Raw genomic sequence first — 15,154 nt, 5'->3', positions numbered from 1 at the left:
TTTTTCCACACTTTGTTACGTGTCAGCCTTGTTCTAAAATGGATAGAAAATAAAATGGTCCTCAGCAATCTACATACAATACACCATAATGACAAAGGCAAAAACATAAAAACTGAAATAGCTTATTTACATAAGTATTCAGACCCTTTGCTATGAGACACGAAATTGAGCGCAGGTGCATCCTGTTTCCATTGATCATTCTTGAGATGTTGATTGCAGTTCACCTGTTGTAAATTCAATTGATTAGAGATGACTTGGAAAGTGCATGTCAGAGCAAAAACCAAGCTATGAAGTCAAAGGAACGGTCCGTAGAGCTCAGAGACAGTATTGTGTCGAGGCTCAGATTTGGGGAAGGGTACCAAAAAATGTTCCAAGGTTCCCAAGAACACAGTGGCCTCCATCATTCTTAAATCGAAGAAGTTTGGAACCATCAACACTCTTCCTAAAGCTGGAGCAATCGGGGGAGAAGGGACTTGGAAAGGGAGGTGACCAAGAACCCAATGGTCACTCTGTCAGAGCTTTAGAGTTCCTCTATGGAGATGGGAGAACATTCCAGAAGGACAAACATCTCTGCAGCACTCCACCAATCAGGCTTTTATGTTAGAGTGGCCAGACAGAAGCCACTCCTCAGTAAAAGGCCCAAAAGGCACCTAAAGAGTTTGCCAAAAACATAATATCCAAGAAGACTCTAGGCTGTAATACCTGCCAAAGGTGCTTAAGCAAAGTAGTGAATAAAAGGTCTGAATACTTATGTAAATGGTGATATTTCAGTTTTATTTTTATTTATAAATTAGCAAAAATGTATAAAAAAACGTTTTTGCTTTGTCATTATGGGGTATTGTGTTTGGATTGAAGAGGGGGAAAAAATTATTTAATCAATTTTAGAATAAGGCTGTAACCTAACATAATGTGGAAAAGGTCAAGCTGTCTGAATACTTTCCTAAGGCACTGTACCGTATATCTGGTTTAAGTATCAGATTTTTTGGGAGTGGCGGCAACGATTTATAAATATGGGTAAACACTGCACGCACACACACATGCACAAGACACAAACAACACTCACCCACACAAGCATCCAATGTGTGAAACAAACAGAGGCATACATTGCTGCCCCCCCAGAATCCCGCCCCTGTCGTAATGGGGGTGTGTGTGTCTCTTTGACCTCTGACCTTGCTGGGTTCCGCTGCCTCTGCCCCCCCTATACCACCGGGACATACTGTGAAACACAGCTAACACAGGTACTACCACATAGAATAGACATTTAAACTATTCTAGATTAGTGTATTAGACTAGACAAAACTTGACCATACTAGTGGAGTGTGTTGGTGTGATCCTTGTGGCTGCTTGGTTTATCTGACAGGTCAGCACAACATTTGACAGGCTTGAGGTGGGTCAGAACTCTGACAGGTTTGGACACCACTTTCTAGAGTTTTGTGTTTTCTAGAGTTGTGTGTGTTGTAGAGTTTTCCTGTGTCCTGCAGAGCTGTGTGTTTTCTAGAGTTGTGTGTGTCGTAGAGTTTTCTTGTGTCCTGCAGAGCTGTGTGTTTTCTAGAGATGTGTGTGAGTACTGTAGAGCAGCGATTCACAACTTTTTCCTTTCCGGGGAAATCACTGTCAAAAGCTCTTGAGGACCACCATTAACAGTCACAATTTTTATTTAACATAAAATATCTTAGCGGTCAAATTTAGAGTACATTTTTACAGCGAATGTAACAGATTAAACATGACCCCGCTAAGCCACCCTGCTTCTTGACAGACTGCTTGCTTAACCCGGAAGCCAGCCGCACCAATCTGTCGTACAGCTGGCGACCAAAGTTATTATTTTTGGAAGAAAAACAAATTAAAACAATTGAGGCCCACCTACAGTACCTCCACATACCACAAGTTAAAAACCACTGCTGTAGAGCTGTGTTTTCTAGAGTTTTGCTTTGCTGTAGAATTGCATGCTGAGTAGTTAGTTTTGTAGATTTTTCCTGAGATGTAAATAGCGTGTAGTGATCTGCTTTGGGGTAGTGCTGTGTTGGTAAACAATCTGGGTTGAGTTTCCCAAAGCCTTCATAGCTAAAGTTGTACTTTTCTCTCAAGGACTGAGACCCAAATTACTCTGAAAGTCGATTTATGGTCAATCCGAGATCTGCAGTGGCCATATAGCATTTACAGCAATGCTGCCTCTGCAGAAGTCAGAACCTTCATACTTCTTGCGCTTCGGGGAGCTGTCATACGCATCCAATAAATTGGTCTGCACCACACCACTCGTAGTGATTCAGATATAATCTCTTTAGCCATCCAGCTAATTACGAGCAACTGCCTAAACGAAAAGACAAAACATTACCTCTTCTGAGATGTTGGAGTCCGTTTCCCAGTGCTTGACATAGGAGCTCAGCCAAGATAGCATGAGGGTAAAAGGCTAAACAGTTTTCCCACCTGCATCTCCATCCCGAATTGCCCCCCAGCAAAAAATAGCAGATTTAGGCTATTGTTTATATGTGTATTTCACACTATGTTGAGGTAACAATCAGAGTATAATGCTTGAGTGTATGTCAACCCCAACACATGTTCATGTCATCGTTATCAATCAACTGCATTACTGTTAAAACCGACTTTGACTGCCACCACCACTTTTTACAAACCTGAAAAGGGACTTCTAAATGTTATGCAGTGAAAACAGCCAAATATATCCAAATGGGATTTTGGTAACCATATACTGGGCCTGTTACAATATATCAATCATGACGGATTTGACAAATATCCACTTTGTTAGATCAGATTTGTTGAACGTGTGCCAATCCAGCATCCTTCTATCCCCCACTATCTGCTCTCCATTGACCTCTTTACTGCATCTATCCCATTATCTCCCCGATCTCTTTCCAGGCATTCAAACTCATGTTGGTGTCTTTTAAATCCCTACACGAGGTATCATTAAGATGTATTTTATTTGTGAACTTGTTCTTAACAGTGGTGAGAGGAGGACGGCTCATAATAATGTCTGGAACAGTGTGAATGGAATGGCATTAAAGACATGGAAACCATGTGTTTGATACAATTCCACTGATTCCACTCCAGCCATTACCAGGGGCCTGTTCTCCCAATTAAGGTGCCACTAACCTCCTGTGGTTCTGATAGCCTTTCATAAAAGTTCTCCATGTTTGTTGTCAATGAAGTTGTCAAGGAAGTGAGTTTGTGTTTATACAGGACGTACCACCCCCACCAACCATCAACCAATCATTTCAATGCGGCGCTATACGGAGCTATGCAGGGTCCGCCGCATTGTTGCTAAATTTGGGAGGTGCACGGTGTCACCGTATGGAGCTCGATTTGGCCTCTGTAATCCTCTGGAGGCTTAGCAATTGCAATCACACCCGCCGTACGGAAACCTCCTGACCGCATTGCTGGATCAAGTACAAATCGTCTTTTAAACAAAGTGCTTCATTCATTGTCAGAAATACATTTCTCAATAAGTTACTCTCTCAGGCCTGGTGCGGCTAGGTTGTTGAGAGAAAAACTCCACTTTATCTACGAGGTTTTCTGGAAACTCGCACTGCTTTGTAGTACTTAATGCCTAACATGAGACTAGCATTGTCCTGATGTTTGATGGAGAATGCTCCACTGAGTTAGGGAGGGTTAAAGGGGCTGTGTGTGTGTGTGTGTGTGTGTGTGTAGGCATGTTGGCAGCCCCGTCCAGAGGGCAGCTGTAGAGGTCAGAGTTTGCCTCAGCGTCGCTGGTCCTTCAGCCCCGCCCATGGCCGCTGTGACCACTTCCTGTTCTGCACAGGAAACAGCAACAACAACTTCCTCTCCCTCGAGGCCTGCCAGGAGCAGTGCATGATGGGAGCCTGCTGCTTCCGCCTGCCCAAACCGAGCCCTCTCATTGGCTACGACAGCCAGGGCAACGGTCGCCATGGATACAACACAACCTCCAACCAGGAGCAGAGTGGAAGGGGCCAAAAGATGGAAGAGGCATGGTTTGGAGAAATAACTGACAAGAGGACATTGGAGGAGGACGGATCTAATCACTTTGGTTACCAGTGGTTCAACCTGACCAGGCCAAACCAGCAGAGAGAAAGAAAGGAGGAGAGAGGGAGAGAGAAAAATGCTAGTGGGTTTGACGGGACAGATGCTGATTTCATCTACAGCTGTGAGTACCTGTCTGTGTCAGCCTGTCAGGCCAGGGTCAGGGACCTGCAGGGAGAGGGAGAGGCTGTGAGTTTCTCCCCCGGCCAGCGCTGCTCTGAGGTGGGTTGCGTCCACACCTGTGGCTGCCTCTACCATAGCCTGCCACGGAGCTACGGGGAGAGGTTCAGGCATGGCTGTGAAGAGTGTTTGTGTGATCAAAGCGGAGCGGTGCAGTGTGGGTGTAGTCAACTGACACAGCGGAAGGAGATAAGAGACCTGACCCTGAAAGAGAGGCGCCAGTACCAACGAGCCATCAGGAGGCTCTACGCACAGCCAGGTACACCTGTGTCCAGCTAAATCCCGAATAGATAGTTACACCTGTGTAAAGCTAACTCCCAACCAGCCAGGTACACCTGTGTGCAGCTAACTCCCAACTAGATAGCTGTACACAGGTGTAACTATCTAGTTGGGAGTTAGCTGCACACAGGTGTAACTAACTTCCAACTAGCAAGGTACACCTGCGTACAGCTAACTCCCAACTAGCAAGGTACACCTGCGTACAGCTAACTCCCAACCAGCTAGGTGCACCTGCGTACAACTAACTCCCAACTAGCTAGGTACTCCTGTGTACAGCTAACTCCCAACCAGCTAGGTACACCTGTGTACAGCTAACTCCCAACCAGCTAGGTACACCTATGTACAACTAACTCCCAACCAGCTAGGTACACCTGTGTACAACTAACTCCCAACTAGCTAGGTACACCTGTGTACAACTAACTCCCAACCAGCTAGGTACACCTGTGTACAGCTAACTGCCAACCAGCTAGGTACACCTGTGTGCAGCTAACTCCCAACTAGCTAGGTACACCTGTGTACAGCTAACTCCCAGCCAGCTAGGTACACCTGTGTACAACTAACTCCCAACCAGCTAGGTACACCTGTGTACAACTAACTCCCAACCAGCTAGGTACACCTGTGTACAACTAACTCCCAACTAGCTAGGTACACCTGTGTACAACTAACTCTCAACTATCTAGGTACACAATTATTGCTGTTTTGGCTCTGTACTCCATCACATTGGATTTGAAGTGATACAATGACTATGAGGTTATTAAAGTGCAGACTGTCAGTTTTAATTTGAGGGTATTTTCATCCATATCGGTACACCGTGTAGAAATTACTGCACTTTTTGTGTCATGATGAGTGATCATGTAACAGGGGAGGTTAGCATTTTTGTGGGAGTATGATATTCGTGTGTCTGACTTCGTCACTCATCATTATCCACGATTCATGTAGGATTATCCGTAATCATGGTGTTACGGTTTTCTTCTATCTCCTCCTCTGAAGAGGTGTAGCAAGGATCGGACCAAAATGCAGCGTGGTAATTTTGAGACATGTTTAATAAAGAAAGAACACGAACAATACAAAAACGTAATACGAAAACCTAAACAGCCTAATCTGGTGCAAACTAACACAGAGACAGGAACAATCACCCACGAAACACTCAAAGAATATGGCTGCCTAAATATGGTTCCCAATCAGAGACAACGATAAACACCTGCCTCTGATTGAGAACCACTCCAGACAGCCATAGACTATACTAGATAACCCCACTAAGCCACAATCCCAATACCTACAAAAACCCCAAGACAAAACACACCACATAATAAACCCATGTCACACCCTTGCCTAACCAAAATAATAAAGAAAACACAAAATACTAAGACCAGGGCGTGACACATGGTAGCATCCACATTAATGTAGAAGTGTTTAGAAACATATTCTATTGTTATTTACAATAAAAGTTACTCCAAAATGACACAATACCATTTATCATTCACTTCTATAGGGCACAAAATAATCTGAAACATGACCAAAACAAAAAGCAAATGGATCCAACAAATTTGTAGAGTCACAAGCTTGATGTGGCTTTGTGTGCTATGAAAATGGGACCAAATACTTAACTTTTTACTTCTTTAATACACATGTAAATGAATTTGTGCTAATACTTTTGGTCTAAAAGTTCTGTTTTTTCTAAACGGTTCAACCGATATGGTTGAAAATATCTTCAAACTAAAGCTGACAGTCTGCACTTTAACTTCTTAGTCGTTGTATAATTTCAAATCCAAAGTGCCGGAGTACAGAGCCAACTACAAAAATTCACTGTCCCAATACCTCAGGATTTCCGTTAGCTAGTAATAGCTGGCTTTTGGCCCCCCCAAAAAATTATGAAAAGCCGATTTAAATAAAACTGCCGCCGGTCAATTGGCCGGGAGAAAAAAAATGTTGCATTACTAAATAATAATTTTTTGCCTAATCATTGATGGAAATACCAGTCGATGAAAATACATTTAACTGGTCATGCTTATCAGTCTATAGGTTAATTTACATAATTTAGTGGAATTAAATTGGTGCTTGTGTATTTTTGTTAGTCGTTATGTTTATCACACATGCACAGCATACAGCTACAGAGCCTATTCTGTCAGACAGTGCGATCTGCTGCTACAGCTCCTCAAAAAGCGAATTTGTTACTGCAAGAGTGAAACATTGTTTTATAAGCCCAATCATTGCACAACAATTATAAATTCAATCATATGTTAAAAACTGCTTTGATGGCCACGATTCAAAAGCGCTGCTATTTAAATTTCTCAACTGATAATTGAAGCGCATTTCCAATTCACTATTCAAGTGCATAGGCAACGGTAGGCAGGCTTCATCACGTCACACACCAACTTACAATGAGCTGGAGGCAGTATGCATTTTGAACACATATACTTAATTGTTTGAAACCTGAACATTTTAATGAATATTATGAGGCACGTCTTGCTTTGCTTCAAAGTCAAATCTGACCTTACCAAAATACTTCCATATGCTATTGACACCAGAGCTTATTTGTCTCATGTTCTATTGGTTTTCAAATCAACTTTCTTTCATTGTCCAGTAGCCATAGGCACGATCCTAGTCATATTAGCAATCCATGCTAGTTGTTGCATCTTTAGATCTCCCCTCTTTCTAAATTTCGAACAGATATTTTCATCTCTCTCACATAATATGAGAGTATACTGTGTCTGTAAAATGTATATACTGTAGGTTCAGAACTTTTGTGAAACAACAGAGATAGATGGGAGGGGTTGAGGGTAGCTGAAGAATGAGATTCAAAACAAACAAAAGATAAATATTGTAAATACTACTACTAATGTAACGGATGTGAAACGGCTAGCTTAGTTAGCGGTGCGCGCTAAATAGCGTTTCAATCGGTGACGTCACTTGCTCTGAGACCTTGAAGTAGTAGTTCCCCTTGCTCTGCAAGGGCCGCGGCTTTAGTAAAGCGATGGGTAACGATGCTTTGTGGGTGACTGTTGTTGATGTGTGCAGAGGGTCCCTGGTTCGCGCCCGGGTATGGGCGAGGGGACGGTCTAAAGTTATACTGTTACACTAAGATAAATACTACATTGTGTCTGTAAAATGTATATACAGTGCCTTGCGAAAGTATTCGGCCCCCTTGAACTTTGCGACCTTTTGCCACATTTCAGGCTTCAAACATAAAGATATAAAACTGTATTTTTTTGTGAAGAATCAACAACAAGTGGGACACAATCATGAAGTGGAATGACATTTATTGGATATTTCAAACTTTTTTAACAAATCAAAAACTGAAAAATTGGGCGTGCAAATTATTCAGCCCCTTTACTTTCAGTGCAGCAAACTCTCTCCAGAAGTTCAGTGAGGATCTCTGAATGATCCAATGTTGACCTAAATGACTAATGATGATAAATACAATCCACCTGTGTGTAATCAAGTCTCCGTATAAATGCACCTGCACTGAGGTCCGTTAAAAGCGCAGAGAGCATCATGAAGAACAAGGAACACACCAGGCAGGTCCGAGATACTGTTGTGAAGAAGTTTAAAGCCGTATTTGGATACAAAAAGATTTCCCAAGCTTTAAACATCCCAAGGAGCACTGTGCAAGTGATAATATTGAAATGGAAGGAGTATCAGACCACTGCAAATCTACCAAGACCTGGCCGTCCCTCTAAACTTTCAGCTCATACAAGGAGAAGACTGATCAGAGATGCAGCCAAGAGGCCCATGATCACTCTGGATGAACTGCAGAGATCTACAGCTGAGGTGGGAGACTCTGTCCATAGGACAACAATCAGTCGTATATTGCACAAATCTGGCCTTTATGGAAGAGTGGCAAGAAGAAAGCCATTTCTTAAAGATATCCATAAAAAGTGTTGTTTAAAGTTTGCCACAAGCCACCTGGGAGACACACCAAACATGTGGATGAAGGTGCTCTGGTCAGATTAAACCAAAATTGAACTTTTTGTCAACAATGCAAAACGTTATGTTTGGCGTAAAAGCAACACAGCTTATCACATCACCCTGAACACACCATCCCCACTGTCAAACATGGTGGTGGCAGCATCATGGTTTGGGCCTGCTTTTCTTCAGCAGGGACAGGGAAGATGGTTAAAATTGATGGGAAGATGGATGGAGCCAAATACAGGACCATTCTGGAAGAAAACCTGATGGAGTCTGCAAAAGACCTGAGACTGGTACGGAGATTTGTCTTCCAACAAGACAATGATCCAAAACATAAAGCAAAATCTACAATGGAATGTTTCAAAAATAAACATATCCAGGTGTTAGAATGGCCAAGTCAAAGTCCAGACCTGAATCCAATCGAGAATCTGTGGAAAGAACTGAAAACTGCTGTTCCCAAATGCTCTCCATCCAACCTCACTGAGCTCGAGCTGTTTTGCAAGGAGGAATGGGAAAAAATGTCAGTCTCTCGATGTGCAAAACTGATAGAGACATACCCCAAGCGACTTACAGCTGTAATCGCAGCAAAAGGTGGCGCTACAAAGTATTAACTTAAGGGGGCTGAATAATTTTGCACGCCCAATTTTTCAGTTTTTGATTTGTTAAAAAAGTTTGAAATATCCAATAAATGTCGTTCCACTTCATGATTGTGTCCCACTTGTTGTTGATTCTTCACAAAAAAATACAGTTTTATATCTTTATGTTTGAAGCCTGAAATGTGGCAAAAGGTCGCAAAGTTCAAGGGGGCCAAATACTTTCGCAAGGCACTGTAGTATGTACAGTAGAAGCTGGAAGTAAAAGCCTAAGTGTTGTTGTCCATTAGTTTACTCCAATTAGGGGAGGGGTGGTAGGGTTCTGGGAAAATAATAACGGAAAATCTATATAAAAAAAATTGATATAATATTATATATATACAGTTGAAGTCGGAAGTTTACATACACCTTAGCCAAACACATTTAAACTCAGTTTTTCACAATTCCTGACATTTAGGTCAGTTAGGATCACCACTTTATTTTAAGAATGTGAAATGTCAGAATAATAGTAGAGAGAATTACTTATTTCAGATTTGATTTATTTCATCACATTCCCAGTGGTTCAGAAGTTTACATACACTCAATTAGTATTTGGTAGCATTGCCTTTAAATTGTTTAACTTGGTCAAACGTTTCGGGTAGCCTTCCACAAGCTTCCCACAATACGTTGGATGAATTTTGTCCCATTCCTCCTGACAGAGCTGGTGTAACTGAGTCAGTTGTGTAGGCCTCCTTGCTCGCACAGGCTTTTTCAGTTCTGCCCACACATTTTCTATATGATTGAGGTCAGGGCTTTGTGATGGCCACTCCAATACCTTGACTTTGTTGTCCTTAAGCCATTTTGCCACAACTTTGGAAGAATGATTGGGGTCATTATCTATTTGGAAGACCCATTTGTGACCAAGCTTTAACTTCCTGACTGATGTCCTGAGATGTTGCTTCAATATATCCACATACTTTTCCTCCCTCGTGATCCCATCTATTTTGTGAAGTGCACCAGTCCCTCCTGCAGCAAAGCATCCCCACAACATGATGCTGCCACCCCAGTGCTTCACGGTTGGGATGGTGTTCCACAGCTTGCAGGCCTCCCCTTTTTTCCTCCAAACACAACGATGGTCATTATGGCCAAACAGTTCTATTTTTGTTTCATCGGACAAGAGGACATTTCTCCAAAAAGTACGATCTTTGTCCCCATGTGCATTTGCAAACCGTAGTCTGGCTTTTTTATGGCAGTTTTAGAGCAGTGGCTTCTTCCTTGCTTTCAGGTGATGTCGATATAGGACTCGTTTTACTGTGGGTATAGATACTTTTGTACCTGTTTCCTCCAGAATCTGCACATGGTCCTTTGTTGTTGTCCTGGTATTGATTTGCACTTTTCGCACCAAAGTACGTTCATCTCTAGGAGACAGAACGTGTCTCTTTCCTGAGCAGTATGACGGCTGCGTGGTCCCATGGTGTTTATACTTGCGTACTATTGTTTGTACAGATGAACGTGGTAACTTCATGTGTTTGGAAATTGCTCCCAAGGATGAACCAAACTTGTGGAGGTCTACAATTTTTTTTCTGAGGTCTTGGCTGATTTATTTGGATTTTCCTATGATGTCAAGCAAAGAGGCACTGAGTTTGAAGGTATGCCTTGAAATACATCCACACCTCCAAATGACTCAAATTATGTCAATTAGCCTATCACAAGCTTCTAAAGCCATGACATAATTTTCTGGAATTTTCCAAGCTGTTTAAAGGCACAGTCAACTTAGTGTATGTAAACTTCTGACCCACTGGCATTGTGATACAGTGAAATAATCTGTCTGTAAACAATTGTTGGAAAAAGTACATGTGTCATGCACAAAGTAGATGTCCTAACCGACTTGCCAGAACTGTAGTTTGTTAACAAGAAATTTGTGGAGTGGTTGAAAAGTGAGTTTTAATGACTCCAACCTAAGTGAATGTAAACTTCCGACTTCAACTGTATATACAATACCAGTCAAAAGTTTGGACACACCTACTCATTCCAGGGTTTTTCTTTATTTTTACTATGTTCTACATTGTAGAATAATGCGTGTAACGTACTGCCTTGTGTGCGTTGCTGCACTTAAAATATGAAGAAATAATAGTTTGTCAACATTTTAAGCTAAACGATCTGATCTGTTGCATCAGCCTCATTGCTTTTTCAAGTTTTCTTTTCATGTAGCCTAGGCCTACTGGTTGCATAATTTTGGGATCTATCGTCCCACAACTGTCCCAGAGTCTGTTTGGAATAGGCTATTTTTTCTTACACAGAACAACAAGCTGACCAATAGAATAGGTCAACTTTTCTCCTATGGGGGATATTAGATTGACATAGGCTAGTGATTTTGCTGTTCGTTACCCATCTTGTTGGCTGAGGAAAAGTAAATGTGGCAGTTATTCTAACATCTTCAAAGTGCGCACGCAAATTCGGACACCGCCGTTGCATCTTCTAGTTGCATATTCTGTTGAATAATGAATAAATAAATATATGAATAAACATAAATGTGATTTCTGTCATTCTAAGCATTTTGGGTGGACGCCCTAATCAGGTTAATGTATCAAATGTCCGTTAAATTAAAAGACTGACGGTCAAATGTCCGGCGCCACATCTTCCTAACGGAAACCCTGGATACCTGTACAGCTAACTCCCTAGCTAGCTAGATACACCTGTACAGCTAACTCCCTAGCTAGCTAGATACACCTGTACAGCTAACTCCCTAGCTAGCTAGATACACCTGTACAGCTAACTCCCTAGCTAGCTAGATACACCTGTATAGCTAACTCCCTACTAGCTAGGTACACCTGTACAGCTAACTCCCTAGCTAGCTAGATACACCTGTACAGCTAACTCACTAGCTAGCTAGATACACCTGTATAGCTAACTCCCTACTAGCTAGGTACACCTGTATAGCTAACTCCCTACTAGCTAGGTACACCTGTATAGCTAACTCCCTACTGGCGAGGTACACCTGTACAGCTAACTCCCTAGCTAGCTAGATACACCTGTACAGCTAACTCCCTAGCTAGCTAGATACACCTGTACAGCTAACTCTCTAGCTAGATAGATACACCTGTATAGCTAACTCCCTACTAGCTAGGTACACCTGTATAGCTAACTCCCTACTAGCTAGGTACACCTGTATAGCTAACTCCCTACTGTCGAGGTACACCTTATATATCTAACTCCCTACTACTCTATTATCCGTTTACAGCTTTAACTTAAAATGCTGCCAGTGAAATGTCCCTAACGGAAACCCTGGTACACCTGTATAGCTAACTCCCTAGCTAGCTAGGCACATCTGTATAGCAAACTCCCTACTAGCTAGGTACACATGTATAGCTAACTCCCTACTAGCCTGGTATACCTTTACAGCTAATGCTAACTCTAAGAACCAGGTACACCTGTACAGCTTACTTTAGTAGCTAGATACACATGTATAGCTAACTCTACTAGCTAGGTACACTTGTACAGCTAACTCTACTAGCTAGGTACACTTGTACAGCTAACTCTACTAGCTAGGTACTCTGTACAGCTTACTCTACTAGCTAGATACACTTTTACAGCTAACTCTACTAGCCAGGTACTCATGTACAGCTAACGCTTTACTACCCAAGTGTATAGCTAACTGACATTTGTTCTCTATTTTACCTTGGATCAGTCTTGTTTTCATGTTGGATTTTGTGTAGGTGTATGGGATGGTTTCACCAAGCTGAGAGCTGAGTTCTCCCCTCAGGCTGGTGGCCACACCTACTTCCTGCCCTGGCAGCGCTACTTCCTGCGGGTGGTGGAGCAGGAGCTCCAGGCTGTGTCGTCATGCCAACTGGGTGTTCCGTACTTCGAGTGGACGGTCGACTCTGGTGATCTTTTGACCTCAGCTGTCTGGCAGCCCGAGATGTTTGGAGGGGACGGAGAGAGAGAGAGGAATGGCGAGAGGGAAAGGGATGAAGAGGGGGATAGAGCGAGTGAGGGGGATGGAGAGCAAGAGAGCAACTATGTCTCAGGCTGTGTCCCCCACCACTCCTTCCAGGGCTTGTCTGCACGGTTCCACTGGTCCCCCTGTCTACGACGGAGCTTCAACACCTCGGTTAGCCTCATGATTTTACAATTTTCCTCATGTTTTGAAGCTGTATACACTATGAAATGATTACTGTATGTCATTGCTAAAGGTCAATAAAGTGATCTTTATTTGTCTGTCATGTTTTCCTCTGACGTTGTCCCTTGGTCTCAGCAGGTGTCTGTGCCTGACGCGGTGAGTGTCCAGAGGCTACTGTCCCAGGGAAACTTTCTGTTGTTCTCCCAGGCTCTGCAGGGGCTGTCTGGGCTATTTAGGCTCTGGGTGGGGGGCCACATGGCTTCTCCTCTGGCCGCCTATGACCCCCTCTACCTCTCACACGCCGCTTTCATCGACAAGCTCTGGACACACTGGCAGGACAGGCACAGAGACGTGCACACTCATGAAGAAGCTCATGGGCACACTCACCTACACACCAAGTACCCGGTGAGGCAGCGTCTCGTCAAGATGAAGCCGTTCGGTATTGCTCCTGATGATGTGATGTCTTCACGGGAACAACTGTGTGTGGTATATGTACCCATAACCCTCGGAGCTCCCTGCAATGTGACATCATCACTCCTTGCCGAAAGAGGGAAGGGCCGCCACAGAGGAGCAAAAGACACTGCCAGCTATCACAGAAAGAGACAAGATACACAAAACAACCATAAACACAGCACCTATGATTACAATGCACAAGGCTATGATGGCTTTGACCACAGTGGTTACAATCGCAATGGATATGACAGACAAGGTTTCAACCGCATGGGCTGGGACCTGCTTGGTTACAGTAAGGATGGTTTGGACCGTGACCACATCGACAGAGAGGGCTATGACATTTCTGGATACAACCGCTATGGGTTTAACCGCCACAATGTTACATGGTTTGGGATGCGCTGGGATGGATTGTTTATGAGGGAGGAGGAGAGAGAAGAGGAGACTCAGGTGGAGAAAGAGAAGGAGAGTGAGGTGAGAGAGGAGAGTAGAGAGGAGGAGGAGAGAGAAAGAGAGAAGGTTATGTCAGAGCTCTTTAGCGACAGTGGCTACAGTGTTTATGGTTTCGACCCCTTTGGTTTGGACCGGGGTGGTTTTGATGCATTTGGATTTCGACCAGACGGATACGATAAGGACAGCTGTAACTGGTTCTACAACGGACCGCACTACCTACGGTTCTACTACCACACCCAACAGCAGCTAATTTCAACCAATCAACACACTCTTAACCACATTACAAGAACCTGCTCTCCAATCACAGCCCTGCCTCAGCACTGGCCTTTGCAGGATTGGATGGCTCTGGATCAAGAGGAGAGCCAAGCCCTGATTGGTCAGCTGGAGCGGGAGTGGGCAGGACAAAAGCATTCTGATGACTACTACACCCACAAGGTGATGTCACAGAGGGGACGGGGCATTTGGCTGCCAATCACCCCAGACAGCAGGTAACCATCGGTCAATTAGAGAGGGGGTGTAAACAGTAGACAGTGAGTCGTGAATATATCGCTTTAGAGTAGAAGTTGTTATTGTATCTTCTCATTGGTTTGTGTGTGTGTTGTAGGTTTTGTTTTGAACTACACTGGTTTTCCGGTTGTCCTCTTGGCTCTGCCCCCATGACCTGCCCTGACCTCTGCCGTGAAGCACGTTGTCTTGGTAACCCGATGGCTGAGTGTCGTTTGCGGAACTGTGGCTCCTGCTTTACTGAGTGGCTTGACCCAACCACCGGAGCGTACGTCATCTGCCAGGGCTGGTAACCAGTGCTGACCGGCGCCCATGTCATTCAGCGTAGTGGAAGATGACTAGAAAATGCTTTTTTATCATGAAAAACGAATGCAGTTCGACATCAGAGCTTTCATTACCAAGGCTGGTTACCAAGTCTGGAGATAGGACACTTTTCTCTTTCTGGAATACACTTTGATGATGGGTTGGAATGAAAGTCTGCACACCCTGTAACACTTCCTTTGAATATTTAACTGAAGTAGGAGATATTTAGACATTATGAGGTGTAATCAATGTACCACACTGTATTAGATAAAGGGAGTGAATGTTTCTAGTGTTCTTTGTTGCTGCTTTTACTCTTCATCTATTAAGCTGTTTACCCACCACATGATATTCACCACACACACACAAACAC

General features: G+C 43.4%; 2 protein-coding genes across 2 annotated transcripts in view; both read left to right on the top strand.

The window, feature by feature from the left end:
• The window catches only part of kcp (kielin cysteine rich BMP regulator), a 53,342-nt gene that overhangs the window by 12,845 nt on the left and 25,343 nt on the right, over positions 1-15,154 (top strand). The gene's annotated exons all lie outside the window — the stretch shown is intronic.
• Positions 930-15,069, top strand: LOC116356384 (uncharacterized). The gene is made up of 5 exons (XM_031802157.1): positions 930-1,238; positions 1,361-4,450; positions 12,668-13,065; positions 13,213-14,465; positions 14,582-15,069. Exons 2-5 carry the CDS (start codon positions 3,823-3,825, stop codon positions 14,772-14,774), a joined length of 2,472 nt encoding a protein of 823 aa, XP_031658017.1. The 5' UTR covers positions 930-1,238; positions 1,361-3,822; the 3' UTR covers positions 14,775-15,069.

This window comes from Oncorhynchus kisutch, linkage group LG22 (genome assembly GCF_002021735.2).
Source record: "Oncorhynchus kisutch isolate 150728-3 linkage group LG22, Okis_V2, whole genome shotgun sequence".
Taxonomy (NCBI): Eukaryota; Metazoa; Chordata; class Actinopteri; order Salmoniformes; family Salmonidae; genus Oncorhynchus; species Oncorhynchus kisutch.
The sequence above is the reverse complement of the archived record's forward strand: the minus strand, read 5'-3'. Positions and strand labels throughout refer to the sequence as shown.